This window comes from Aythya fuligula, chromosome 3, assembly GCF_009819795.1.
Source record: "Aythya fuligula isolate bAytFul2 chromosome 3, bAytFul2.pri, whole genome shotgun sequence".
In the NCBI taxonomy this organism is placed as follows: Eukaryota; Metazoa; Chordata; class Aves; order Anseriformes; family Anatidae; genus Aythya; species Aythya fuligula.
The window spans coordinates 46,687,249-46,715,115 of record NC_045561.1 but is presented as its reverse complement, the minus strand read 5'-3'; the positions used below and the strand labels follow the sequence as shown (position 1 = coordinate 46,715,115).

Below are 27,867 nucleotides of genomic sequence, written 5' to 3'. Positions count from 1 at the left end.
TTCAGGCCATTGGCTTGCTGTATGAAGGAGAGGATGATAAAGCAGCCGTGACAATTCAGTTAACTGGTCAATATGGAACAAGCAGTTCCAATAGTTTCTTCTTTCCCTACGCTCTGCAGAATATAAATAATCTTTTCTCTTTAGTTTGTTCTGAACTGCATATGACCTTGGTGCTGCATGATGTTGATTTTATAGTACTTTGATCTTAGTTCGTTCAGTGGCAGTTATTGATTTACGCAGATTCTAAACATCTCTAATGAACACTGGACAATAAGGTTCAAAGTCAATATTTTGTTGAAAGTATCGCAGAAAATCAGTGTTTCACTTAAACAATGAATAGTTGTGTTTTCTGTATGTGTGCATTATACAGTAAAAAAGAAAATGTACTTCAGACTTCTACCTGTCAGAATTAGTGAGCCACTAACAAAATTTTAGTAGGGCTGAAGTATGTAGCAGGTCTGTCTTTGAGCAACTTCTAGTTGTTTTCCATTATCCCATAGCCAACATCCAGGGACCATATGATAATGTCATCGTTCTTTTATTTCCCACAAGCATGTACATGCTCTCCCCGGCTCCCCCACCCCCAATCTGTGAGTCCTTACTGGCACTTGCAGTATCTCCTGCAGTAATGTTGCAGTTACAGGCATCATCGTCACAGTAGCTATCAGTTGCTGGTTAGTTAGTGGCAGTCCCCTCTCTTGAATTTGGTTAATATCAAATAAAGAAATACGTCATTCCGTTGTAATAAATTAATATGATGCAGAGAAATTTCATTGATTTCTCACAGAATTCTATATAAAAAAGGGAGGAGGGGAGAATTACTCCTGAAAGGGTAGCTGAAGCTAAAATAGATCTCTCTAAATAAACTTAACTAAAAAAAGGGAAAAGAGGGGGAAAAAATCACCACACCCCTGTTTATGTAGCACAGAATCAATGACTAAATACATCTGCTCTATAATCTGAGCAATTGCATTGAATTAAATGAGGTTTTGGTTGAGTTCTACCTCAGAGTACACTCACGCTCATGAATAATACACTAGATTTTGTCCATTTTCTTGTGGACTTCTAAGATGTCTTAAAATAGTTCTGTTAAAAATGACAGAGAAATGTGTCCCTATTAGTATTTTGGGGGATATTGATGTTGGGAGCAAATTTTAGTTGGTGACTAACTTTTAATTCCCTTCCTTTTATCTTTAGGTATGGCTTTCCCAACGAAAGGCTAAGAATTCAAGAACGGTCTTAAACTGATCCTTCATCAGATCTGAATTTTAACAAATGCTTAGTTTCAGCAGCCTTGAAAAAAGCTTGGCCTAGCAGTCAGTGACTTACTTGCACTTTTTTTGCACATAGATTTAAAATAAAATAGTGCTATTAATTTGGATTAGCCCCTGTTATTACAGAGTAGCTGTAATTTATGAGTGTATAGTAGTATACTGACTGCTAAGTGTTCTATATAGTGTTTGCTTTACTAATCACCTAATTCATTGCAGTTCATACTTATTGACTTAAAGTTTAAAATCACAATCTGTAGGCTTGAAGAATTGCTTTAAAACTTTTCTTTTTGTGGTAGAACTGGAAGTGATCTTAAGGTTAGCAAATAATTGTCAGTATTAAAAGATGGCATTATTTAAAATAGTCCTGCTGCAAGAAAGGCACTTCAGTGAATATGTGACTAGTAAAGCTTAAATGTGCTTGGGTCTAATAGATTTCATGAAATACTGTAATTTTGGGATTGTAAATGAATGGATTAAACAGGTTAAGGCCAGGATGTTTAAAATAAATGCAATATTAATCTGCACAGATAAACTTCTTAAGGTTAAGATTTGAAACTACTGTGCCTTAACTTGTTGCTTTTCTTAAAATGAACTTTTGTAGTTAATGATCATTTAAATCCATTTTGATAAACCTGCTGTTAATGTTTTCTTTGAATGTTTTCTAACTTTGTCTTGGTAATTGCAATTTAACTAGGTGCGGTGGCTACTAAAGTTCGAAGGCACGATATGCGTGTCCATCCTTACCAAAGGATTGTGACCGCAGACCGAGGTTAGTTTAGTTCTGCAGTTCTCGTTCGTAAGAAGTGCTTTGAGTGTACATGAGATTTGCAACACCACAGCTGGTTAACCAAATACCATGTTTTGACCCATTCATTATTTTTTCCTCAAAAAACTGAATAGTTAATATTTTAGAGCTTTGGGAATGCTTGTGGTTTTTTAAAAAATGTTGTAAACCTGGCTTTCCTAGCTCAATTAAATATGTAAACCTTGTCATATATTTAATATAAATGTTATAACAGATTCCCTTTTTAAAACTATTTAAAGATCCGTCTGCATCAGGAAACACTATCAATTCAGTGCTGCAATGATTACTTTGTGCCAGCCCCCCCCCCCCCCCCCCCCATTTGTTCTTTTAATTGGTGTGGAAATATCAGATTGGTGTTGCAAAATAAAATGAATGGATGGTTGCTTAATGAGAAAGAAGTAAAGGAATAAATGCCTCCTGTCTGTGTCTGGAGAAATCTGAAGATTTAGATTCCTATTTTCCAATAAACTTTTGAGCCACTGTACTGTATATTATGAGGAGGATGCATGTTCTCAGATACCTGACTGAATTCAGAAAGGTAAGGGCTGTGAAGATAATACTTCAAAAGTTGTTTCAGTTCGAATTAATAAGGGTGGAGGAGTGGAGGGTGTTTTGTTTTGTTTTTGTTTTTGTTTTTACCAAAATCTATTTCCTGGTATTTGCCTTTTGCTGCTAAAATGTGTAACCTGAAGGAGAAACAACTTTTGAAGTCCTGTTGGTGAGATGACATCCAATATTTGGGCATCTCTCTTTAACTGTTGAATGGAAAGTAAATCTTCATTTTTCTCCTGTTCCTCAAACACAATGCCTTTGGACCCCTGAATGAAGTATTTAAGCTTATTGAGAAAAGTGATATTTTCGGTTTATTGACATTGGCTAGGAAGCAGTGTGGGCTGAGCACAGGCACTCCTGAATTCTTATCCCATCCTTGATGCTGACTCAGTTTGGGTTTCAGCAAGTCATTTAATCTCTGTGTTGTTTTCCCATCTGTAAAATAAGGATAATAATACTTCCCTACCTCACAGGGGTGTTGTGGGGGTTCTTGTTTGTACAGGGCTTTGAGGACACAAAGCGTTACATGCCAAGTATTATTATTCTGCTCTCATCAAAATCAGTGCTGTGCAGGCTTACATGATGTTGTAATACTCAAAAGCCAAATGCAGGTGACAGATCTGACATCTAACACTGACTACACTTCACTTCTTGCAACTTCCTGTAAATTGACTACAAGGAACGACACAGATTTCAGTCAATACAGTGAAAAGGGCCCTCCTGGATACTTGTTATGTTTATGTAACACTTTTATCTTTCATATGTACGAATCATTGCTTTACAAAAAAATGTAAAGCTGTGATAACAAGACACTACTAAAGTTTTCCAGAAGATCGCTTCTTCTTGAACCTCACACTATTTACAGCCCATCGGCTCATTCTCACTTCTTGAAAACTCCTCAATGGGCAACAGGGCATAATCAGAATAAGGTCCCATGCTGACAAAAAGAAAAAAAATAAATAAAAATATGTGAGAGATTATAACCCATCTTCTGACAAGAGCAATGATGCTGAGGATTTAGTTCTCTTTAATAGTTTAATTTGATGTTTCAAAATCAGTTTTTGCTAAAGGTCGTTCTTGATCTTCAGCGCTAGCTTCAGTGTAAAAACTACTTAATTGGTTAGTTAGATATTTGACTGAGACACCTAGTAGACACCTGGGTAAAGAACAGATTGGGGGAAACATAGACCATTTTTTATTTTGCTTTCATCATTGTAGTATTGAGTCACCATATTTTCAATATATTGTGAAGGGCTTAGATATTTTGTCTGGGGTTGCCACTTACAAGTCACTGAAAAAAAGTATTGGTTTCATTTCACCTTCTTTTAAAATATAGCCGTTTTCTGATAATATAGTGTTCATCTCTAACCATATTGAAAGTCCATTGTATTTAAAAAAATAAATACAGATGGCTTATCTCCCATGGAATAAGTTATGCATACCTCTACCATTCTGCATGAGAACCATGCTGTTATTTCAGGTGAATATTATTTTAGTCACATCTAAATAAGAACCGTGTGTACTGAGGACCTTACACAAAGTTAATTTTACAACTGTACTTTTTTTATTTTGAATCTGAAATCCTAGGTTATCACTGCACAGGGTTAAGTTTTACTAAAGGATTTGAAGAGAATCGTTCAGCAGTAAAACAGATTCTTTATTGCGTTAAAATCATGTTGCAGAATTAATCTACTATCAATATTTACCATCTCACTTATTGGGTTGTTCTGTCACTGATATACTTCTATAGCTATAGAAGTGAAAAAACAATGTCAGCAAACCGAAATATTTTTTTTTCAATGCAGAAACTTTTATATAGTTAAATGTTGCTAAAATTATATTTGCATTCATTGGGTCTAAAGTTGGTTATTTCAATTCGAAATTGATTTTCAGATGACTTTGTAGTACTACTGCATTCACTTTTTAAGTAGGTTTTTATTCTTTGCGTAGTTCTTTTTTTAGAGATAAGCACTGCATTTAAAGCAAGAATCCCCGAACGTGTAAATGTTTTTCTCTTACAACTAAGCATTTAGAATTGGTGAAGGGTTGAAAAATATAGCTCATTTTAACTAAGAATAAAACCCCAGTTTATAAATAATACAAAATTGAATTTGCATATAACAGAGAGACTGACTGATTTAATTGTAATAAACTGTAAATGGTGTTGCACAGTTGACAAACCTGTGTGTACTGTAGAAGGCCAGAGACTTGGCAGAGGATGTATCACAGGTGTACTGGTATTTTTAAAAGGTAGCTTGCTTTGATTATAAACTCCACAAGAAATAATAATGCTGAGAATATTCTTGAATGTTTTATCCAAACCAACTGTCACGTAATTTATATATAAATTTTAATACAATTTAATCAAAATTATAATCAGTATCAAAATGCTTTAAGAGTCTTTGTTTCTAGTATACCTGTAAAGTGGTGAGATTGTGCCACATGAATATTTATTTTTATTTTTGCTTATTTTTTGAAACAGCCGTTTAATTTAAACAAATCCCACCTAGCCTAATTCTGAAAAAATTCAGGGAGCATGTGGTCTCATTTATGTTACAGTAGTAATTTTTTTAGTGTTTATGAACTGTATCGTAAATGATAGGCCATTTTTGTTATGTGAAGGTAAATCAACCCAAGAGAAAGATTGCTAAATCGATGCTATCTGTGAATATTACACCTACTGGACTTCATTTTATGAAATGGCACAAATCTGACTTTGCACTGAATACCTTTCTCACTTTCATCTCCTCTGCCTTAGTCAAAATGGCAACAGTACAAAAACTTTATCAACCTCAGAATTTATTAGCTATGATTAAGCTGTTGAATGAGTCTTAAAAAATAAAAATGAAAAAAAAAATCATACTACTGTTAAGTGGACCAAGTTTGGTGAAGGAGAATGTGAGAGAATGATTAAAGAAGGAACAGCTCAAGAACATTGGGAATGATAACTTTCCACTTGAGAACTTTTTTATGTTTTACTGTAATTTGTTTGTGTTTTTGGGTTTTGTTTTTTTTGTTTTTGTTTTGTTGTTTTTTGCAAAAGAAAATAGTATTTACAGGTGGCTTCTTTTAAAATATAAAAATATAAAGCAGGAATGTATATGAAATGTCAGATTTTATTGTATTTGCAGAGTATTAGCTTTGAAAATGAATAAAGAGAGCTGTTTGTAGTTTTAAAATGCCTTATTAGTATCGATTAGATATTTTCTCTATTTTTTGATGTACTTAGAGCTTTTTAAGTATAGAATTTAAAATGGCAGGACTTTTACAGTGTTTACATGCAAGTGCATTTTATAAGTGTCCTATATGTGTAAAATAGTAGTATTTGGAACGGGAAGATGCTGGCTAAAGTAGTAGGCTTAGCGTTTCCTGGTTCCCATGATGATGCCTACGTTGCTAGACTACAGTTTAGTACTGCTTTGTATCATGAGGCCAAGAAATTCCATGTTGTTTGTAAATAGAATAAATGAAAGGCAATAAAAAATTTATTGAACAAAAAACCCTTGTTTGGCCCCTAGTTTGTTGAACCAAATTGTTTCTGTAAGTTGAGAACCCCTCAGATCCATTTCTCTTAACAACCAGTTATTAATAATCACATTCATCATTAATAGTTGCTTAATGCTTGCACCTGGGGAGGTACTAATGCTTAATAGCAGTCAGATACTGATGCCGTGCACTGACTGTTGTTTCCAAATTCTTCCGACCGAGTTCCAAAACTGTTCATCGTTCGTTGTTTTCCAATTTCCTTCATCGACTGCTACTAACCATTAGTCGTTAGTCGTATTTTATCTCTATTTCTCCTGTTAACCGGTTTTGTGGGAGCGGGCTTCTCCTTCCCGTGTCCAAATCATGATGGAGGGCTGTCATGATTTTATGGCATTCCGTAGATGGTGTCGATCAGTATGTCAGAATTAAACATGCTTGTTTTTTATTAGTTGTGATTAGTTTTCATGTTGTCATTAAGCCGTCACTAGCTGGAACTAATCTCTTCTCTATCTTTTCTTTCTTTTTTTGTTTTGTTTTTTTTTTTGTTCCTAACCACCCAGCCGCCACCGGCAACTAACCTATGACCTTCTGACCTCTGAACTCTTCACCCAATGATGACCTGACCATGCCTGCCTGCTGATCAGTTAACTGGTAATCGCCTTTGCTTGCCTGTCTTCAGTGCAGCGAGCTGGGGCACTTGTCCGTTCGTCTTACCATCTAACAAAACAGACAAAGAAATTGTTGTCCTCCAACTCCGCTTTTTTGTGTTCTCCTGTCTGGGTGAAAGTGGTTCTAGAACCTGCACTGAATAGTAGTAAAGCAATAAGGTCCAATTCATCCCTCCGCACTGATCATCCTCTAGCGTCCCGCCCCAAGCGAACGGTAAGGAGGCCTCGCGCGAGATGGAGACAGATGTCCCTTAACTACCGATGACAGAGGCAGTTACTGTGAGAGACTTCTAGGAATATTTTTCTTCTCAAAAAAGAAGTCCGAGCTCTCTCTGAATGTACTGTGTGATGATGCATCATGCATGAACCTTTGGTCAGGGATGTCATTGGTGAAGGGATTCCAAAAAGTATTCAAAATTTGACGTGCTGTTTAGTCACTACCAGTGCCCTCAAAGGGCCGAAGTTGCAGCCTTTTTTCTATTGCCTGCCAAATTGGATGTTTTAAAAGAAAGCGTGCCATGAGATACAGATCACAATGAATTTTCAGAACTATGTTAATGCAGAGAACAAAACAGCAACACTATGAAAGCGAATCCGAGTTTAAATTATTTTAACCATACTTTAATCTCCTCAGAAGATTACATGAGAACAAGGTACATGCATTATGTGTCACATTACTGGGCAAACTGTTCAAATATTTTTTTTAAACCTCCCTGTATAGAAAAAAATTCATTAAGGATGTAAAAGCCATGCTTGCCTATTTGCTGTATACATGTAACGAAATTGTAGATAAAGTGTAGTGCATTGAAACAAAATGAACAAAAAAAGTAGATACTTTTACTATACAAGGGTGCTGGTGCAGAAAAAAATATATTTTTGGAAATGTAGCATTTTATACTTTCAAGTGTTATAAAAAAAGAAAAAAAGAACAAAGAAACCCTTTATTTCATTAAATGATTTTTTCTGGTGGTTGTCAAGAAACAAAAGACCAAAAGAGCCTTTTAGTCTTTCTTTTTTATTTTTTAAGTATTGGAATAAGTCTAAAGAAAAGGAAGTGCCTTATTTTCTTCATGGTCATTTAGTCAAATGTCTTGTATAATCAGCTTCTCCCTCAGACAAGTTACTGCATGCCACTCAGTCGCCCAGTATGTGAAAAGAAGCTGTGAGGAAAGACAAATGATGAGTTGACCATATTAATTACCTGATTTTTGCCATATTAGTGTGATGTGACTTTGCCAAAAACGTGTTATGGAAACTATTTGCTAAGGTTTTGTCAATCCAGCCCATCATTTTTATTTCCACAACTCTACTTCTCAAACCAGAGCTAATACAGTACTTGTGCAATGTAAACCAAAGGGTTCTGTGTTACAGACAGTCTCATTCTAAATTAGACTATTAGCTGAGAAATGTTTGTAGAGCTGGAAGTATTTCATTTTTGTTCAGGGATGGAGATGAGTTTTCTTGATTTTTTTGGTTGGAATAAATATGCATCAGACATAGCAGACTTCAGAGTCATCCAGAAAAACTGGTGTTCTGCAGATAATGAAAGTGCTTAGCTAGTCCTCAGTTACGGTCTGAGCATGTCCCCAGTTTTGGTAAGCAGCTCCTGCAGTGTCAAACAGTATGCAAGTTACTTATTTTTAAGCTTCTCTTTGATTAATGTTAGATCTGCCTACCGGCTTTCCTTTGTAAGATAAGCAGGAGAAGGACATCAGTTAGTTGTTTGAAGCCCAGCTATACTGTATTTTTAACCCTCGCTTCCACATGAGATTTCTGTAGCTGGGCAATCACAGGAGTTGAAGCTGTTGAACGCACATTATTTAAGTCTAAAAACATTAAGTATTACTTTGTGTGGGGCTCAGAACTAAACTTGGCAAATATCAGGTGATAACTTTACTCCCCTTCTTGTCAACTTATTCTCCTCCTGCAAATCTTCACAGCTTCCAAATGAAAGGTCAATAGTAAGCTAAGAGGGCTTACATTTTAAGCACCTGCATGGTGACCTCATCTAACATCTTGTCTCACCTGGAAATAATTATCAGTTTATTTACTATGCAATAGACATTCATCCTTTCGTATTCAGCTAGCTTTTTGTTTATTGTGCCACTGGCTTTGTCTTCCTGTTACACATACAGTTGTGTTGATTTTACTTACAGTATATGCTGTGCCATTTTGATTTTTTTTTGGTTGGTTGGTTGAATAAACTTGCGACACTCGAACATTTGAAGAGAGATTTGCTAAAACAATACCAGTATTTGATCCAGTTTCATCTCAACTATGATAAAACCTGGACATTTTTAGATGTTTATCAAAGGTCTTTTATTGGGGATGGGGGGGAAGTGTATGAAACAGATGTGTGACATGTGAAAGTAATGTTTGCTCTGAACAAACTTCTGAAAACTTAGTTGACAAAATTTTGGATCAACTTAAAAAAAAAAAAGCATGACTTTTGAAATCTCTGAATGCCTTGGTTCTCAGTATTATCATTCTTTAATGACTTTTTCTTTATTAAAATAAGTAGTTTTAAGACTTCTTTCTGACAGTATTATGTAATTTTTTTTAGAGTGGGTAGATGGGAGTGTCGCTTGTATGTAACCGTACAGATGACATGTATTTGTCTATTCTTTATTATCTTAGTAGTTTCATGCTATGTATGTACCATAACCAACCTATTGCCTATGAGAAACATGTAAGATAATGTATTTACAGCCATTGTTACAAGTTTATAATGTATTTTTCTATCTTGTTTTATATGTATGTTATATAACATTCAAAAGAATTTTTTTCCTGATTGAGAAAAAAAAAAAGGATACAAAACGCAAAACCCACAATTTTGATAACTGAAAAATTGCCAATTGTTTTGCAGTACTTTATTATATTGGGAGTGTTGTCTTTCTTGGGCTTTTAGTTAGCTACTGGATGAATACATTAGACATATTTGGGTTTTAGTTGGGTTTTTACATAGCTTGCATTTTAATTCTTTGGTTCTTTGCTGTTTCTATTAACCCATAGCATTATTTTAATAAATGTTATAATACCAACCTACTAACTCTGGACTATGTCTGTTTATTAACCATTACATGTTTAATTAAAGTAAACAAATAAAGACAGAAGAATGTAAAGTCTTGAGTTACTGGACTAACCCTGAAGAACGTGACCACAGATAACACAACGTGACTTGTTTTTATGTTGTTTGTCGGCTGACATTCTGCACACTACTATTAAGTTGGCTTTGGTCATCCTGGCCTTTTACCTTGGGGAATAGGTGCCAGTAGATATGGGAACAAAGTAGCATTTTTTTTTTTTTTGAGGCATTCTTCTTGTAGTCTTGCCACTTGCCTTTCAGCATCTGCATTACTAATTCCACACTTTCTTTTTCTTTCTCTAAAATAATTACTCTCAGCTCACAGCAAAAGAGCAAAGATGCCAATGTACTGGTAAATCATGGTGGTGTACAGAAACCAGTTTGATTCTTTGTTGAACCATTCAGAGGTTGCAGTTAATCTCATAGCAATTTGGGATGTGTTGGTTTTGGCACCTGTTGCATTGTGGGATATTTCCAAGCACAAAATACATCTAGATGTAATTACCATGCATTGAAATACAAAATATTCTTTTTTTCCTTGCCAAAAGTGCCTTATTTTCTTCATGCCATGCTATTTTTTATGTAATTTTTTTTGTACTTCTGCAATAGTCTATCAGTATTGCATAGCTCAGGGGAGTACAATTTCTGTAAGCCAAAGGTCAGACTGGATCATTTCGTAATGACTGCAGAAAGTACAAAAACACACCTTTCACTAAATTACCAAGCAAGAGCCATTTCAAATTCCAGGGCTGCCTTTATGTAATCTTTGTCCCTGTGGATGACTGTAGCAACACGAATGCAGGGAATTGAAATGGCGAAGATGCTGTTTTGATTGTACCTCTATGCAGATTATTTTTACAGAAACATTTCTCTCTCTTAAAACTTCTGTTGTCTGAGGCTCCTTTACGTAGCCTGGGTAGTCCACCTGGATTTGTAATCTTAAGGGGACAGTTACAGCTAATGTCAAGGGAGATCATTGATGTAGATCACTCTTCAGATACCAGCAGTTTTTGTGAAACCCCTTTTTTTTTTTATGTAGATAGTAAAAAAAATCAGACAATGAGGCAATGAGGCTTTGCATTTGTTCAGAACCTTTAATTTATGATGTTTCAACTACACATCTTGAAACCTATGTGATAGAAAACTTAAAAAGTTCTTATATGTAATAATTAAAATAGAATGTATCTATTTTATGGAGGAAAAATAGGTTAGCTATGATGAAGACATTTGTGTTAGAATAGTGTGTACTTTTTAGCTTGTTTTACAAAAGTGTTTAGGTACAGCTAGAATATCAATGCATTTAGAATAGTTTCACTTGTACAGAAATATAAACAGATTGTGAATATAGTGTTATCCTAAAAGTCAGTCACAGTTAGATGGTGGGGAAAAAAAAAAAAAAAAAAAAAAAGGTAATATCAAGACCTTTTGATTAGGTAATGGCACAGGTGTCATTTCAGATCCGGTAGTTTATATTATTAAAATATTTCATCAGAGGCACACATTTAAACTCTGAAGTATTCTCTGGTGTAAGTGAAACTATTCAAATATGGCAAACTAATAACGTTTTATATTGAAAAATAGTTCTACTCCTAAAACTACTACTTTTCTGCAATGTTTTTAGCGTTTTCTATTTTTATTAGATATGAACTACTGTCATACATTGTTCACAGTGCATTTTCATCTCATTCTGTAGAGAAAATTGCCTTAAATTTTGAAGTACTTTAAAGTTGAAGGAAAGGGAAAAAAATCAAAATTTTATGCTAATTGCCGTTGACCACCAAATGCATTTCTCAGTTTACCTAAGTGCCTGTCTGAAAATTTAACTATTTTATACTTTGCCTGCTTAGAGGAAAGACGCAGGCTATTTTTATAACCGAATTTGAAGATGGTTTCAATATTGCTACATCACTGGAGTTAGGTTGTTTTTTTCCTTTGTTTCTATTCTGGGGTTAAACTGTCTTTACATTTGAAAGATCATACATTCAAGTTAAGTAGAGAGTTGCTGGTCCATCAAATAAAGTGGATTAATCTTAGGATAAACCTTTTTTTTTTTTTTTTTTTTTTTTTAAGTAGCTCAGAATGTAAACAAAAACACCACAGAACCTTTTAAAATGAAATCTCAGCAATGCTATTGATTTCTTAAGTGAACTGTTGAACTAAATTACAACAAATTTTACTTATCCAATATTTTTTTCCTGTGATACCAATCTAGAAAATACTTCATAAAGAGTCTTCAGGGATATCTTTCAAAGATTTGTAATGAACATATGCTCAGTGTATACTGATGATTTTGGTATTTTATTTGAACAGATCTTTAAAAAGCATGTAAAAAAATAAATCTGCACATAACAGTTTATTCCAAGATGGACTCTCTGAGGGGGACCACTAAAAAGTTTTCTGCCCTGATAATGCAGGGAAGCATTGAAGCGTGTTGCTGCCCATTAGGATATCACTGTAACTTGGGAGAAACATACTCACGAGTATATGAAATTTAATTCTTTGTATCTGGGTAACAATCGCAGTCATCATAAATAGCATGTTGTACAGAATGAAATCTGAATAACACATTCCTAGGGAAAGTACAGAATTGTTACTGGAAATTGTTTTTAATATACTTGATATATTTTTCTAAAACCCTATTAATGGAATACTGTTCTAATAACACAAGCCATAACATTAACACATGGTGATCAATGTTGAATCAAACTGGTTAACAAAAGTACGGTGCTCTTCCTTCTATGTGCCTGCGCACTAATTGCAGGTGGTATGGTTCTGCATAGGAGCGGGAGGGAGGTGCAGCGGGGGGGTCCTTGCAGTGTCCATTTCTCGATGCCAGCAGTCCGGATGTCCGTCTCTGACAACGGGCTAACTGGGAGGAATCTCGACTCCCGAGGCAAAGATTAGCTGAGATCTGAAACTCTTCAAATAATTAATTTAAAAAGAAATACATATATACATATATGCTTCTACTTGTATTATGGCAGTTTGTGTGAAACATTTAAGGTTTTGTTTGTGCAAAATAATGTATTCTGAGGGGAAAAAAACATGGACATTGCCAAAACACATGTAAATAAAACACCAATTATGACTGTACATTATGTGCAATAAAATAACTGGAAAAAAGTGCATGTACTTTATCCTCAAAAGCAAATTGACAGCTCTCAAAGCTGTAGCTATAGTATTATTTTCTGAAAAAGTTAAATTTTATTCTGTATCTAAACAACAGAATAAAGAATGTACATTTTTCACACTTCAATTTTCATTAATGCTTTTAGCACTGTTATGAGAGGTGTTATTTGTTGAAGAGACAAATTTTCATGATCATCTGATTAACAGGATTTTTTTGTTGTTGTTTTGTTTTGCTTTACATTTGCTTAATGGATATGCTGTGTTGTCTGTAACTAAATGAAGGAAGTATGCATTACTTACTATAAACACACAATACACATTTGCATGATAGATTTATGGATGCATCAATTTTATTCATTTCTTGGAGATGACCAAGTGATGATGATGATGTTATAGTTCTGTAAGCATCTCTGTAGCAAGTGTTAGAGCTAATAAGGAAGAGAAGAAGTAGTTTGTACTAAAGCTTTTTAGTTTATTCTGGTTACTATAGAAAATGACAATAATAATTTGTCATCCCAGATAGTATGGATCTAGTGAGAAACATAACTCTGGAGCAGAAATTGTGTTTTAATATTTTCATTAATATGTATGTGATTACCTCAAAATATAACCAGATGTTATTTATTTACCAAAGCTATTTGCTTAAAAAAATAATAATCCTCCTACCTTACTCTGTTTATTTTGTGTGTTCTAGAAGTATGCATACAATAGGTAAAGCTAAATGTGACATCTGTAGGAGTCTGGTAGAATTAGGGCAGGGGAGGCTAAATACTAACATTTGGGTACAAGTCCTGTCCCACACTGTTCCAGGAGGGATGAAAAATTTGTCAAAATTAGCATTCAAAGATTTCTTCCATCATGAGTCTCAACATACTGGTGGCATACAATTGGATCTGAACTAGCTTTAATCCCGGTAGTTCACTGCAGTAAGAGCATGAGGTGTGTGCTGCTCGAGGAGGTAAAGCATCCCTCGATGTCCTTGCTGTTACTCTGGATACACACCCAAGTTTGCCTGTACTCTGCAGTCCTGGTTTACTGAAGTGTGGGCATGCCTTCACTTTCTGTGCTGCCTTTGGCTATCTAGCACACACACTGTGCAAACCCATCTGTACTCCATCCAGATCCATAGAAAACAGAATTACGGTGATATTCCTTGTCTCTTGCACCGTGAGAATTTAGTCAGTAGTACCTATCTATGACCATATTTGTGCTAGCAATTGCATTTATTGGTCTATGAATTTGCGTCAGATGTGGAATTTAATGGCTGGAGTACTTCTACCACCAGACTTTACCATTCATCTACCAGTGTTGTCTGCTTAGGTGTTTTGGTATGTTTGTGGCTGATGGCCTAACTCCGCTATATTTTTCCTTAATGTTTTTACTATAGCTACTGTAGTTTCATTGAGAAAATACAAACTTAATGACTGGCAGTGTCAAAATACCGAGTGTGTTTTATTGCTGAAGAGTATAACACGCAGTGTCTGAAATGATGCCTTTCATTTTGCCATTCAGGTCTACCAGTAAAAGTAGTAATATCAACTAATTGTTTTCCTAGTATCTCTAACAAGTTTGCAGTCGAAAACTAGGCAACTGACAGCTAGTTCATGTTGAGTTTCTCTCTCCTAAAAATTAACCATGATAAAACGGTAATTCCCCAAATGATACCTTTTAAAGTCTTTGTTATAAAATAGTATGGTAGTACACTAGCTTTTTTGTGTTTCTGCCACTCCATTTTTAGTGTTTCTATCCAGCAGCAAGCAAGGTTGACTCCTTTGAATAGTAAACTGAATAAACTCAGAGGCGAGGTTCAAGAAAAGATACCAATGGCATATCTCTCAATGTTGCATCATTTCAGCAGCTCATCAGTAAATTAAATTAAATTTTTCTAAACGAAATGCCAATTAAATTAATAAAAATAAATTTTATATATTTGTCAATCACTTATGAAGACAAAAGGCTAAGCAGAGAAGGGTCTTGTTATTGGGACCTTTTCTGAGTGAATTCTGTTGACTTTCAGTACAATGAGTGTGGTCTTTCTTAAACAGGTGGTACCTCTACTACCTGAAACTAAGAAGGTCCCAGGTCCTCTTGCCATAGGTCAGTCAATGAAGCAATTGATTTGACTTGGTGATACTTGTGATTTGCTTTCATAGTCTTTTGAAGATCAGTCTCTGCTTTGTAGGGCAGTGTTTTAAAGGAGTATTTTTTAAATTGAAGCTAATACAGTAAAAAGGCAGGTCAAGTAAGCAAAACTATTATGGGAAATGTGTTGCTGTGTAATAAAGGTACTAGTGTAGCTATTTTGGAGTCTCAAAGTAATTGCATGCAGTAGAAATGCACAATTTAATACTAGTGTAATATTTATCTTACTAGTTATGTGCACTTTTTGAGCTATGATTTCCAGGATCTCTTGCTGGATAATTTGTAGCAATGGACAAGGTAGTTTTCATGTGACTGAGACTGTACCTTGTACAGTTCCGATTGTGAAATGAGAAGATACTGCAAATCAGTTATAAATATGCCTCTTCCTCGAGCACAGACTTTTTTAAAGGAATGTTTTAAGGCCTTGGCCTCAGACATTGAGTAGTAATACATGGTAAAATTGGGGCACAGGGAACATAGTTTCTTTGTTAGCCTACCTGTTAATCTCCAAAAGTATAAACATTTTACCAATTCTGAGATATTATTATATGTTAATTAGTATGGCAAAATCCATGTCTTATTTTTAACATGATTGCAGTCTGAAGACTTTCACATGCATAATACTCTAGTACATCTCTGGATCATTTGATAGAGTGGATCCAGTACTACAAGGCAAAGGAGGCCACAGGGCCATTACTTGCATGCTCTTGGATGATGTTTCCCATATAACCTTAGTGATGAGACCATTTTGATTCTTTCCCTGAAAGGCAATGAATGAAGCAGATCTTCTGTGGAATTCAGCTTTGTTTCTGAGAGAAAATAGGAAATGTATACCTATGTGGATTGAAAGAAGATAAAGAATACAATCATGTCAGAGCTTTGAATGCTGTCCTGAACAGATTTAATAAAGTTAATTTGGACTTCGTATGAGCCAGGAGGAGAAGACAAATGTAAAGAAAAGCAGCGCTGTCAAGAAGCCCAGCCTATGTTGACAAGAAGTTCATCAGAGACTATAGATTCAAATTTTAAGTGAAGAAAATTGAAATTATCTCAGCCCTTGAAGAGTTGATTTGCCATATCTCCCTGTTATCTCTTTCTCTATTGGAAATATTTCCCTTCTTCAGCCTAATTTGAATTTCACATTATTTTCTTCTGAGGTTCTGCCCTGCCTCCCCTGTGCTGTCTTACACTTCATAGGCAAAGTTTACCTTCATTAGGATGGCCAAGTGGTATGGTTCACTTATAGAAAGACTGCAACCAAGACTTCAGGTCTAAATCAGAATTTGCAAAATGTGACACTTTTTAGAAAGCCTTTTTCAATATGCATGACTCAGTCCAAGCAGAAGGAAGAGGAATGTCTCAGTGACAAGGACACAAATCGAACACTTGGAACACCTGGGTTTGAGATGTTTCTTCCATCACTTGTGATTTGTGCAACTTTGGGCAGGAGCCTCGCAGCCACATCCAGTAAAACATAGTCGCCTGGAACAGGAATTAAGCATTGTCCAGATATTGAAGTAGGGCAAGTGTGATTACCTAGGTTTTCAATAGCAAAGTCATGTCATGTTATTCCGTAAGAGAAAGCACAATCACCTTACCTTATTTTGTCCAAGTTAACAGCAGTGGAAAGAAAATTGGTGGTACATGCAGACAACGTGTTTGTTCGAGAGCAGAGCAGGACATGCTAGTCAATAAGTCCCAGTCACTCAGCACACCCACAGTCACCCCTTCAATGGCTGAGCTGCTTGGGTATGTCCCTGGTCACGCTACACAGGTAGAGCACCTGTGGGCCTTGCTCAGCTTCACTCTTGAACTCCCCTCCCAGCTCTCCATGCAGAAGCTCAGCGCTGTTTCACCCATGTGCCTTTGTGACTCCTGTTCTGAACCTGTGTACCTCAGCTCCCTGTCTGTGAAATGAGGTTGGTAGGAACACCCTAGCACCAGCAGATGTGGGTAACTGCATTCAAGACTGAAATGCTCAGGCAGAACAGAGCCGAGCGCTCTTGCACGGTATCCGAGTGTCTTACGATCTTGAATGTACTTAAAAATAAAGGATGTAAGCAAAACAAAATAACTTTGACTTCTTACTTAGTCAGGCCCACAGAATAAAAACTTCACACAATCTTCTCAACCAGCCGAGTCGTGCTCTCAGACCAAATCAGCTTGGTGGGTATCAGCAGCACCAGAGATGGCCGTCGCTTGCTTTGGCTTGATTCGTGTTCATTGCTTTCTCCGTGCTGCAGGCTCTGTGGATGGACTGAGCTGCGCTACAGGTTCCCACTGCCGGTGTGGTTGAGGAGAGCCGAAAGGACACAGGTGCAGCTACAGGCACCAGCAGCATTTCTTTGTCTCTTAGCCAGTGGAATGTAAAAGTGGGGATAGCCGCTGTGCTTGTGAGGGCCTGCAGAGTAGGCAAAGCTGGATTGCATTGGTGGGCGTTGAAATTTGCTGGTATGATGTGGGAGATGAGACAGATGTGATAATAGTACAAGAGTATCTAATGCATCACATTTTACCTGTTGGATTGGTACTGTCATCTGATGGCAAAATACCAAGATTGCTTAAATTCTCTGCTGCTTTTCAGGAAAATGCGTGGCTGCCCCGAGTTTTTGTAGGTGTTCACAGAGTGTGCTGAAGACTCTAGCATGTGGGTACTCTCAGTGATGTTTGTGCGCTCAGGTTGCACTGTTTTGAGCTTTTGACTAACTAGAGGTATCCCAATACAGTTACAGCACAGTGATGGTTTAATACATGATGCCCTTTACAAATACAGATCTATTAAAATACACGCTAAACTCAAGGGGCTGGAAAGGATGCAGTCTGGCAGCGTTCTGCATTCCTGTTCAACGAAGGTGCGCATGTGTTACTGGATGTAGGAGAAGGTACTTGTGAAATACAACATCTCCATTTGAGATGTGATGTTAAATATCAGGTAACTCTTAAAAAATCCTTGTCTGTGTCCTGGATGCTGCATTTTACTTTGTTAGGATCGCTCATCCTTGGTTGTGTTTGGAAAAAAAAGTCAGCATAAAAACACCAGGCTTCTTATGCAATCACCTGAGGTTCTGGCTGTTCAGTTCTCAGACTACTGTATGATTTTTGAAACTGAAGTGCCTTAAATTGTAAGAACAACAATGCTTGTAGCCTCAGGCTTATAGCTGTGAACAGCTAGATTTGGGATGCCAATTTTGCAGTGAAAGAAATTTTGCCTTTAAAATAAAAAGGTAAATGCTGTTTGTGAGAACCAAGACTTTGGATTTCTCAAGCAAGAGCTCTCGTTAGCAGATGATCGGTGTAAAGTAAAATCAAAATCATCTAAGCAGTCATGCCACTAGTCCCAACAAAGCCCAATATTAGCTGATTTATCCTTGGTCATGCTCAACCACAAGTCAGCTGGCAACCAAATGCTTTCTGTTGGCCAGCCCCAGTACAGTGGAAGGTGAGAAGCGGGGATTTAGTTCCTCAGTTGTCTTTCAAGATTTTATCTTGTTGAAGTAAACACCTGTGTTATGTTAGTTGTCATGTACTTCACAGTGATAATAAATCATAGTAATGAAGTAGGACTTTATCCTACTCTAGATTTGTCGTCTTGATTTCCCTGTGTCAGGAAACTGAAAGAAATGGTTGCCACTCTGGCAAATGTCTGGTTTAAAACAGAAGTGAAAACGGTGAATGAAATAGTTAAACTTCTGATATTTCAGGAGAGAGGGAAGTAGTAAATAATGTTGCCTCAGAGCAATTTCACCCTTGTCATCCCTTCTCCCCTTACAGCTTGCTGTCACTAGTCACTGTGAGCCAGACTGTGCATGTCTGAGAATACTTCAGGTGGAGTCAGTGGGGCTGCTCATGTGAGTAATTTGCAATGCACGCAGACTGGGCCATCAGGACTGGCACAATTAAGTCTCATTTCAGCTTTAAATTATCTGGGAAAGGACTTACACATCTTGTCAGTAAAACACTGGGGTGCAATTCTGGTGCTGTGATTTTTTTATTATTTTTATTTTTTAGCCTTTCTACAATTCCTCCTTTTCTGTCACCTCTTTTTTCACCTCCCCCCAACACACACACTACAAGAATTAGAGCAGCAGCAGCTCTGATGAGCAATGCGAATGTGCCTTGTCCTCCTGAGGGACCCCTCTTGGACCTCTTGGCAACATGTCTTTGGCTCCCCAAGTTCCTTCTGCACAAAGCTGCCTTGCTGCTGGCAGGTTTGGGAAGGGAGAACCCACTCGCAAAGGCAGGGAAAAAGTTACATCAGGGGCTGGCGGCAACAGGAGAGTCTGGTTGTGCCGGTGAGTCAGCCCTACCACATGCTCCCTGTGCTTATTCCAGCCACATACAAGCATGTGCAGGCAGGGAAAATTCTTAGCTTTGTTTGATTTTGTGAGAGGAGAGGACCTGCTTTGCTGCTACTGCAGGCTCGGTTTTCTCAGAATAAAATCTCATGAAGGATAATTGCTGAAACACTGGGATGAAATGCTTCTGTTTTTAATCCATGACACATCTTGCTCTTTTCACTGAGGGAAAAGTAGTAATTTATGGTTTCTTTCTTTCTTTCTTTCTTATTTTTTTTTCTTCTTTCTTTTCCAGGTTTAATTACCAGCTTTGATGTGCCTATAATGGGCAGCAAATACAAAGTCTTCTGCCTGTACTGCTACCTATACACTTGCATATAAATAGCACTTTTGTTTCATGGGTTGGGATAATGGCTGAAGAGATGTACCAGTAGCGCAGCACCTCCTCCTTTGTATCGGGACTAATATGCCTGCAGTCAAAAAAATACCTCATATGCTTTGGCTTTAGGCTGAAGCTCACCCAGTGAGGTGTAGCATGTGGGGCTCTGCCCCACATCAACCCCTGCTGAGCCCTCAGCCAGGGCTCCCAGGTTGCCCTCAGAGAGGTACAAGAACCAGGAGGCTTTTGCATTCCGCCCATGGGTAGAGGCACATAAATAATGCCTTTATGACTCAGGTATGTCTTGAAATATGCAACCTGACGGCAGACAATCCTCCTTTATTGTGCAGATACTTGTTCTGAGCGACATGGCTGCTAAGTCATGAAATATTAATGGCCATGCAAATCTTCTCTTCTGTATCACAAGCTTTTCTGTGTTCCTGACCTCTGACTTCCTTTAATCATCTCCTGGGTGTGTGGTCTGTTACTATTCTGAGATATCTTGTGAACAGGGGCAGAGTAATTACTTGATCCCTGCCTGCTGCAAGAGTCTTTTTGAAAAGAAAGTGGATAACTTAAGAGAAACACGTCATCCTTGCATTGAAATCAATCCCACCTGCTTGCTTCACGAGGTTTCTCTTTTGGTGGCCCGAATGCAGATCTGCTGTGTTTGGTGTTATTCTTATGACTTGAAAATCAGCATTCTTGGATCTCTTAAGTCATCAACTGCTCCTCCATAGATTAAGTACAATTTCTGATCAGACGTTTTCTCCTCTTCTCTGCCTCTCCTACTAGTTTTGCTTAAGCCATTCTTTTAAACAAGATACACTTCCAACCACCAGAGGTTTTGTCGTGGTTTGTTGCAGGCAGGCCCAAAGGTCTTCCAACTGGCAGCTGCAATGCCCATGACTTCTAGGGTTATCTTGCCCTTCTCCCTAATAATTAGAGGCTGAATTAATGCTTGAAACATTAAGTTTTTTTAAGAACTGTAGCGTGTATTTTTGGCAGAAATGTCCTTTCCTTTCTCTACCTATTCTCTAACATCCAAAATACTAAAGATAATGATGTTTCCATTGTGTGGAAACATGCAAATGCTTCCTAGCTCCCTGCCAGACAGAGGAGAGGTTGGTGGTGTGGTGCCGTGATGGTCTGACAACCAAAGGAGCAGCTGCTGTACGAGCAATGCGGCTGGAGAGAGGGAAGCAATCATGAAAGTGTTTGCCATATGGGAGCTATTTTAGTAAGTCAGTGTGGTGAAAGTATAGTCATGAGTAGGTATTTTTAAGAGAGTTTGTAGTGACTGCCAAGAACATAGAGAGGCACAAGGACAATAGTGACCGTACAGTTTAATACGAGTTTATTGAATATTGATCTGCCAGTGGGTTCTGATTTCTGGAGCAATTTTGCCCAAGTGCAGAAGTCAGCACTGCAGTGCCCAAACCAGTGCCTTTTAAAGTGACAGTTCCATATAGACTTGAGAGGTGGAGGAGACGAGAGAAGGTTAAAGCACGTATTATTAAAGCAGAGAAAGAGGCACTAGAGAAATCCAAGTGCCCTCTTTGTAATATTTGGAGCAGAGCAGGACATTTCTCAGCCTCTGCCACCCAGTTGTCATTCAGCACGTACCATTTCTGAGAGCTGGGTGTCAACATGTGAGGAATCCACACCCCGAATTTTAAAGGTACAAAGGTATCTACAAAGAGAGCGGAAAAGCCAGTACATCTCTCCTGGCCCTCCTGCAGCCTGTGGTATCTCACAGAGTCTCACATTGTGGTGTCTCACCACGTAGGATGACTTGTACGTGTCCTAACAGTGGTAATGAGTCCACCTGCAGGTGCAGCCCTTCCTTAGCTTGCAAAGATGACAATTGCCAACTCTGGTGTTGGAAAAAGCTGAGCTCTGATCTGCTGAAAAAAAAAACAGTGAGTAATCCTCATCTACCTGGTTTTGTAACCCAGCTGTGAGTCAGCCTAAAGAGCAACACCAAAAGCATTGACCTCCCCGTCTCCTGCTTTCTTCACTTGAGACTCCAAGTCAACCTGCGGCCTTGGTGTGCCTCAGTGCCACAGTGTAGGCAGAGGAGACGCTGGGACAGTACTTTTAAAGCAAGTCTTGCTAATGGAATAAACACTTTTGCAGTATGTATGAACCCACAAACACGCAGTGCAAGTACTTAGGAAGTTCCCCATGATTTCTCTTTTGCATACTTGGTATTTTCCTCCAAAGCTGCAGAATTGTTTTTTATTTGCATAACCCTCTCTTGCCCTACCTACCCCTCACCACCAGGACTTCAGCTGCAGGTCCCTCTCTCTCTTCCTCCTGTGCACACAGGCCTGGCTGGGCTGCTACGTGGCAACCAGGCAGAGGGCATGGACATCCTGCAGGGAAACCCATGGCCTTGCATTCTTCTGGGTGGCATGAGGCAGGGCAGCCCTCCCTGTGCCCGGGCTGCAAGGTGGGACAGCGCTCATCCCACCACCTCACAGGCCGTGTGCCACCCTCCCACTCCCTTCAGTGCGATGTCCTGCACATCGTGGCCTGGCTTTATGCTCCACCTGTGGTACCTGCATGTCGGGGTTACGAATGTGGTTTGCCTCTGGTCTGAATGCAGGACATGAGCTGGGCTGGCTGCTTGTGGAAAGCTGCACTGCTGTGTGCTGCCAGCTGCTTCCTCTGCATGCGCGGCACTCTACCCAAAGAGAAAGCACTTTGATTTGGACGTGAAGAGGATGAAAGTGAAGGCTAATAATGGAAGTTTATAAATGCCAGTGACATCTAGCACCTCGTGTCTTTCTTGCCATCCTTCATTTACTCTCCTTGCTCGCCTTCTTTCTCTTTTAATTCTCTGCTGTTTCCCCCTGTAAGCATAATGCTGCTGAGTAGCTGGGAAAGCAGAGTTTGATCCATTTACATGCCTACAGTTATAGCACAGGCTGCTCTTCTAACCCTGCAAGTGAAATGATCCATGAGGCATCCACAGCCAGCTGTGCTTTCATCCACTATGGGCTGTATTGAAAATAGTTTCAGGTGTTAGGAACTTTGGGCTCTTACAGCTCACAGCTATTAAAAATACACACAGAAACTCTCTTATAGTTAAAAGCTTTCAAAAGAGACCCATAATGGGTGGAGAGCCTGACCCTAGTACTGGTCTGGGCTTGTTGGCTAACTTTCCTCCCTTGTCAGCTGCAGCACACGGGCAGCTCTCACGGCAGCTCATCCTAGGTCAGGTAAATAATCTAAAACAAATGGGAGGAACCATTCTCCCTTCTTTGTTACCTGCCCAAGCTCCCTGTGTAGTTAGGCTGGACAACAAGGCCTTGAGCCAGCGAAGTCTATGTGAGATGAAGGCGACTCACACTGGACCTTGCGCAAAGCCGTGTCAGGCATGGTACACAACGAGGTCCTAGATCTGTCCCATAGCCTTGAAACAAGAGCATCCCTCCTCAGCTGTCTCAGAAACTCCTCTGCCCCTCCTGACTCTGCTTTAATGAGCAGAAGTCTGGAAGATAAACAACTGTGTGAACTGATAAACAGCAAAGCTAGCTGGTTTCCACTGAAACCTTATGTGTTTGTAAGGCTGACCACCCCTGATACTCACTGCCTTTCAGGGCCTGTGGGTTTCCTATCTCACGAGAACAGGGGGAACTGCCCTGCCCCAAAATCCTCATGAAAAAGCATGTGCTCAGAGGTAGCAGGAGGCAAAACAGAGCAAGTTGTGCAGCTGAACTCGTATTAGTGGAATCATTTCAAGCAGTCAGTACATTCCTTATAATTTATTATTAACAGTCTGAGAGGGAGAAAAATAACTCGTTAAACAATCAGCAAGGCATTCATAAGACATTATTGTGATCAAGTCTCAGGGAAACACATGAGGCTTCACAAATATATTAAGTTTTATCTACCCAGTTAAGTCATTTTACATAGGAAAATGAAACTTAATCCAACCAATCTGTCTCTGTAGCTGCTGCTCAAGGGGAAACGAATTCAGATCCACCATAATCTGAGTAATAGGTTCAACACCAGCTCCCTCTTATCAAAGGGAAAAGAGCAGTTTCATCTCGCAGTTTCATCTCACAGTTTCTGCAGGCTGCCCCATGCTTATCTACTCCCTGGTGGCCACACATCAGTGCAGAGCAGTTCGTGGAGTCCCCTTTCCACAGGCTGCAAAGCAAAATGCCTCACCATGATACCTCTCTCCCTTCCTCCCCGCTACAGGAGCTCTGCTGGTGCTTGCTTTCCCAGGTGGAGTTGCCCACACAGAGACTTGAGAAAAATGTTTGAAAAATTGGAACTTCTCCCTTAGCACAGATACCTGTATTACTCCTCTAGTCAGCAAAAATTTAGATGCTGCTCTGTCAAACTCACCCCTTGGAAATCATCTCTCCAAAATCAAAAATCTGGTATGCTTGCCTCCTAACTGTGCTACCACATTGCAGGATGTTTTGGTGGTTTTTTTTAGAAGCCAAAGCTCTCCAACAGCTTCACTTCTTAACCCCATACTTTGCTTTCGGAACCTCTACTGTTTGCTTGTGCTGTGCAGTGATGTTCCTGTATGGGAAATAACTTGAGAAACATCATAAAGACATTTCTGGGAGCAGTGAAACCTTCAAAGGAAAATTCTCAGGAAGCTGGAAATACAGTGGGAGGGAAAATATAATCTTTCTCTCATTTCAGATGAACTTCTGCCTTCCTTGAAATTCCTGTGAATTTCAAAGCCTTTGATGGTCACGAAACATCAGAGGAGCCTTTATGCTACGCAAAACCTATGCGAAAGAAGCGCTGCTTCTGATCCCACCAGCAGCAGCTACGCACCCCGATTCTCCTCCTTGTGTTTGTCATCCTCCCAGCTCATGCCGCCACACTGCATTTGTTTGGGTGGTCGTGGCTCTGCCTTAATGTGCTGTGTAGGGCGACACCGAAGCAAGACTCTGTGGAACTTGCCCACAGGACCTCTGGGCCACCCCAGCTGCTCCCCTGCAGGCCAGCCTCTCCTGTAGGGCCTTGCTTTCTGCTCTGAGAGGCCTTGCCTGCAGCAGAGCCTGCAGTGCCTTTATCCCAGCACCTCTGACCAGGTCCACATCACAGCAAGGGGCTTTCCTGGGGGAGCCCTGACACCAGCAGGCACGGGTGGCAGCTCTGTATGCAGCTATGGGTCACTGTGATTACAGGCACCAAGGAGGAGGGCAGCCTGACCACCTGCATGACCTGGGGTAGCTGCTCCTTAGGATAGGAGCAGCCTGGGCACAGCTGGTGGGATGGGATGGGGAGTTTCTTCTCCACAGCAGAGCCAGCAGCAGGCTGTGCAGGGGGTGCTACCAAAATCGCAGGGGCTGCAGGGTTGGAAGATGGCCCCAGCAGGCCCCTCCTGAACGGGGCACTGCTCTGTGTAAGGGCAGATACAGTGCCACTGCTTTCTGCTTCTCACCTCCCAGCCACTTCCAGCAGCACTGGTGGGTGTCCCACCAGGAAATCCCTCCAGAATTGTTGCTGGCAGGGAACTGCATCTGAGCGACCAAAGGGAAGACCAAAGAACCAAGGGCAGACATCCCAAGGCTGGTGTTTTCCACAGGGGCGATGTGGAGAAGCAGGCCCCGGCGTGGGCACAGCCAGAGAAGTCTATGGAAGCCAACCCACACGGCATTGGGGACCTTGCTGGGAGAGGGCAGCAAGTGCCCTGGGGAGCCTTCCTTCTGCTGCAAGGAGGCTGCAGGTGAGCCACAGCCAGCAGCACAGAGAGCTGCAGGCCTGAAATAGTCCTTGTGCAATCCTTGCAGTAGCACTGTCAGTGGAGACTTACCTCATCGCTTACAAATGTGGGCTTATTTGTGTTTGACTCTCCCATCTGACTGGTTCACATCCAGGCGTATCTGACCCATGGTGTCTGAGAGCGTACGCTCTCGTCCTTCACCACAGCCGTTGCCTCCCATTCCCCAGGCTTCCCATCCTGCTTTATTTTCAGCTGCCCCTCCTGATGCTGCTTTGCACCCTGTTGCCTCCTAGGAGCTAGTGTGCCTTCAGCCTTGCTCTGGCATGCTTACTGCCTGGATATATAGATTTTCTTTTCAGTGGGTAGCTGTATTTTCCTCAAACAAGCTGAAGAAGCATCAGACTGTGTTTGGAGTGATGCAGCATGTTCCACAGAGAGCAAAGCTCACTCCTTTCTGCTGGAGTGGTGTTGAGAAGGGAATTCCTCTTGATGTGGATAGAGAGTAGTTTCTGAACATGTGATTGGCACAAAGTGTACTGACTGACTTTCTGCAGGGTTGAGCTGAACTATGCAGCAGGGCAAGTTGAACCCCATTTTTTTTTAAGCTAACTTGGCTGAGTTGCCACCTTTGCACAAGGGTGGTTAGGGCCGGGCAGGTGTGGTGATGTGGGCAGAGATGCGAAGCACGTCAAGTGTGCTCAAAGGCCTTAATGACTCTTTGTTGGACATACCACAGAAGGATCACGTTATGAGTGGAGTTACATGGACCCAGGTCAGGGTACAAATTAGCAGCAGTGAGGCAGAAGGATGTAAAATTATGAAACAGCATTAAACAGCATTGTCCAGTTCTTCACACTGCTAATGAGACATGACTCTGTACTGCTGGTCTTCCCTGCTGAACACGAATGTAAACACAACTCCATTTGCAGATGAGGAACACACAGTATTAGCCCAAATTACTCCCACCCCTTGCACAGGCAACATGCAGTGGTTTTTGCCTTAACGGGGTTTGAAATGTGATGCACTGGTCTTAACTCAGAAGACAGAAACAGTGCAGCCGCCTAATATTGGTGCAGGGACAGCAGCAGAGTTACCTTCATGTCATACTGCTTGTTACTGAAAATTGTACTAAATAAGATTTTTTTTAAAGAATGCAATCTAAGTATTCAGTATCTGAGGCAAGCGTGGTGAGGAGAGAGGAAGGGAAATTATGCTGAGATCCAGAAGTGTGACAGGGTGACTTGGAAGACAAATCCTCCAGAAGAAATCAAGTAATTCAGAAAAGCTTTATTGTAAGTGAAGAAATGAAGATCCGTACATTCACCAGAAAGGCTCCAAGTGGTCTGGTCTGATTGTAAAGCAGAGGATGCATTTGCAGCACTAAGCAGCAAGGCAAGGAGGAAAAAACCAACATAATAAAGTGGCAAAATTCAATACCCTGTTTAAGCCCATCTTCTATCTGTTTCAGAAAAGAGGAATCCAAGTAAAGTAAAGTAAAGCTAAGTAAAGCTAAGAGAAAGGAAAAATAACTACAGAAGGTAAAATGTCGGTCACCTCCCCTCTTTGAATTTTGCAAGACCTAACAGTTGAAGAGGTAAGAGTAGATAACCAGAAAATACGAGTCAGAGAAGCTTTTGAGAAAACCGGTGGGTCCATTGAGTGACCAGGGCAGAAAAGCAGAATCCTGGAAGGAAAGGTCTCCCTGGAGAGTGATGAATGAAGCTAAATGATCTGAGGACATTGGTCTTCACTGCAGACTAAGAGAGAGGGAGAGTTGCCATCCAAGCTGCCACCCTCAAGCAGTTAAAATTGAGGAACTGTTGTGCTTGAGGTAACCAGATCCCCCCCTGCCATGTGAATGCAGTTGGCCTCCCTACAGAAAGGTTCATTGCCTTTTCACAAAAGTCTCTCATGGTGTTTCTCATTATTTCCTGAATCGCAAGAAGAGATTTATTGTCTGGTCTGTGTGATAGTTTTTAGATGTTTTGGAATGGAGATGTAAGTAAAGCTATGTGTACTTAGTGGATCTCTACATGGAGACTTCCAGGCTTCCCACCTGCTGCGGAGCTCTGGGGCACTTCATTTGGAAGGAAAAATGAAGCCGTTCTTTTAGTCTAACGTAGTAATTTTCCTTCTTGTGACATACAAAGAAAGGAGTACAAAGAAAGGAGTTTAAAAGCAGTTGGAACTAACCTACCTTGATCCCCAGTGCAGCCGGTGGTAAATACCTCGTGAGTTCTGTGCGGTAGGGTTAAAGCACAGCTGCTGCTGAAAGCAGAGCTGGTGAAGATTGCACCCATGTTCTGCTGAGTTTAGGGGGCTTGTTCCTTCCTGGAATGAACATA

General features: G+C 39.7%; 1 protein-coding gene across 13 annotated transcripts in view; it reads left to right on the top strand.

Annotated features, from left to right (window-relative positions):
• Window positions 1–18,709, top strand: part of QKI (QKI, KH domain containing RNA binding) — a 160,520-nt gene extending 141,811 nt beyond the window's left edge. For 9 of the 13 annotated variants that reach the window (XM_032184285.1, XM_032184286.1, XM_032184284.1 and 6 more), the window contains 2 exons: window positions 1,969–2,043; window positions 6,678–9,216. In XM_032184285.1, coding sequence (XP_032040176.1) covers window positions 1,969–2,043; window positions 6,678–6,694 — 92 coding nt within the window. In that variant the 3' untranslated portion in view covers window positions 6,695–9,216. Of the gene's footprint in view, window positions 1–1,197; window positions 1,902–1,968; window positions 2,044–6,677; window positions 9,217–15,908 lie in introns of those variants that run through there. The other 4 variants (XM_032184287.1, XM_032184280.1, XM_032184276.1 and 1 more) reach the window with 3 other exon arrangements.
• Window positions 18,710–27,867: the final 9,158 nt, after the last annotated feature.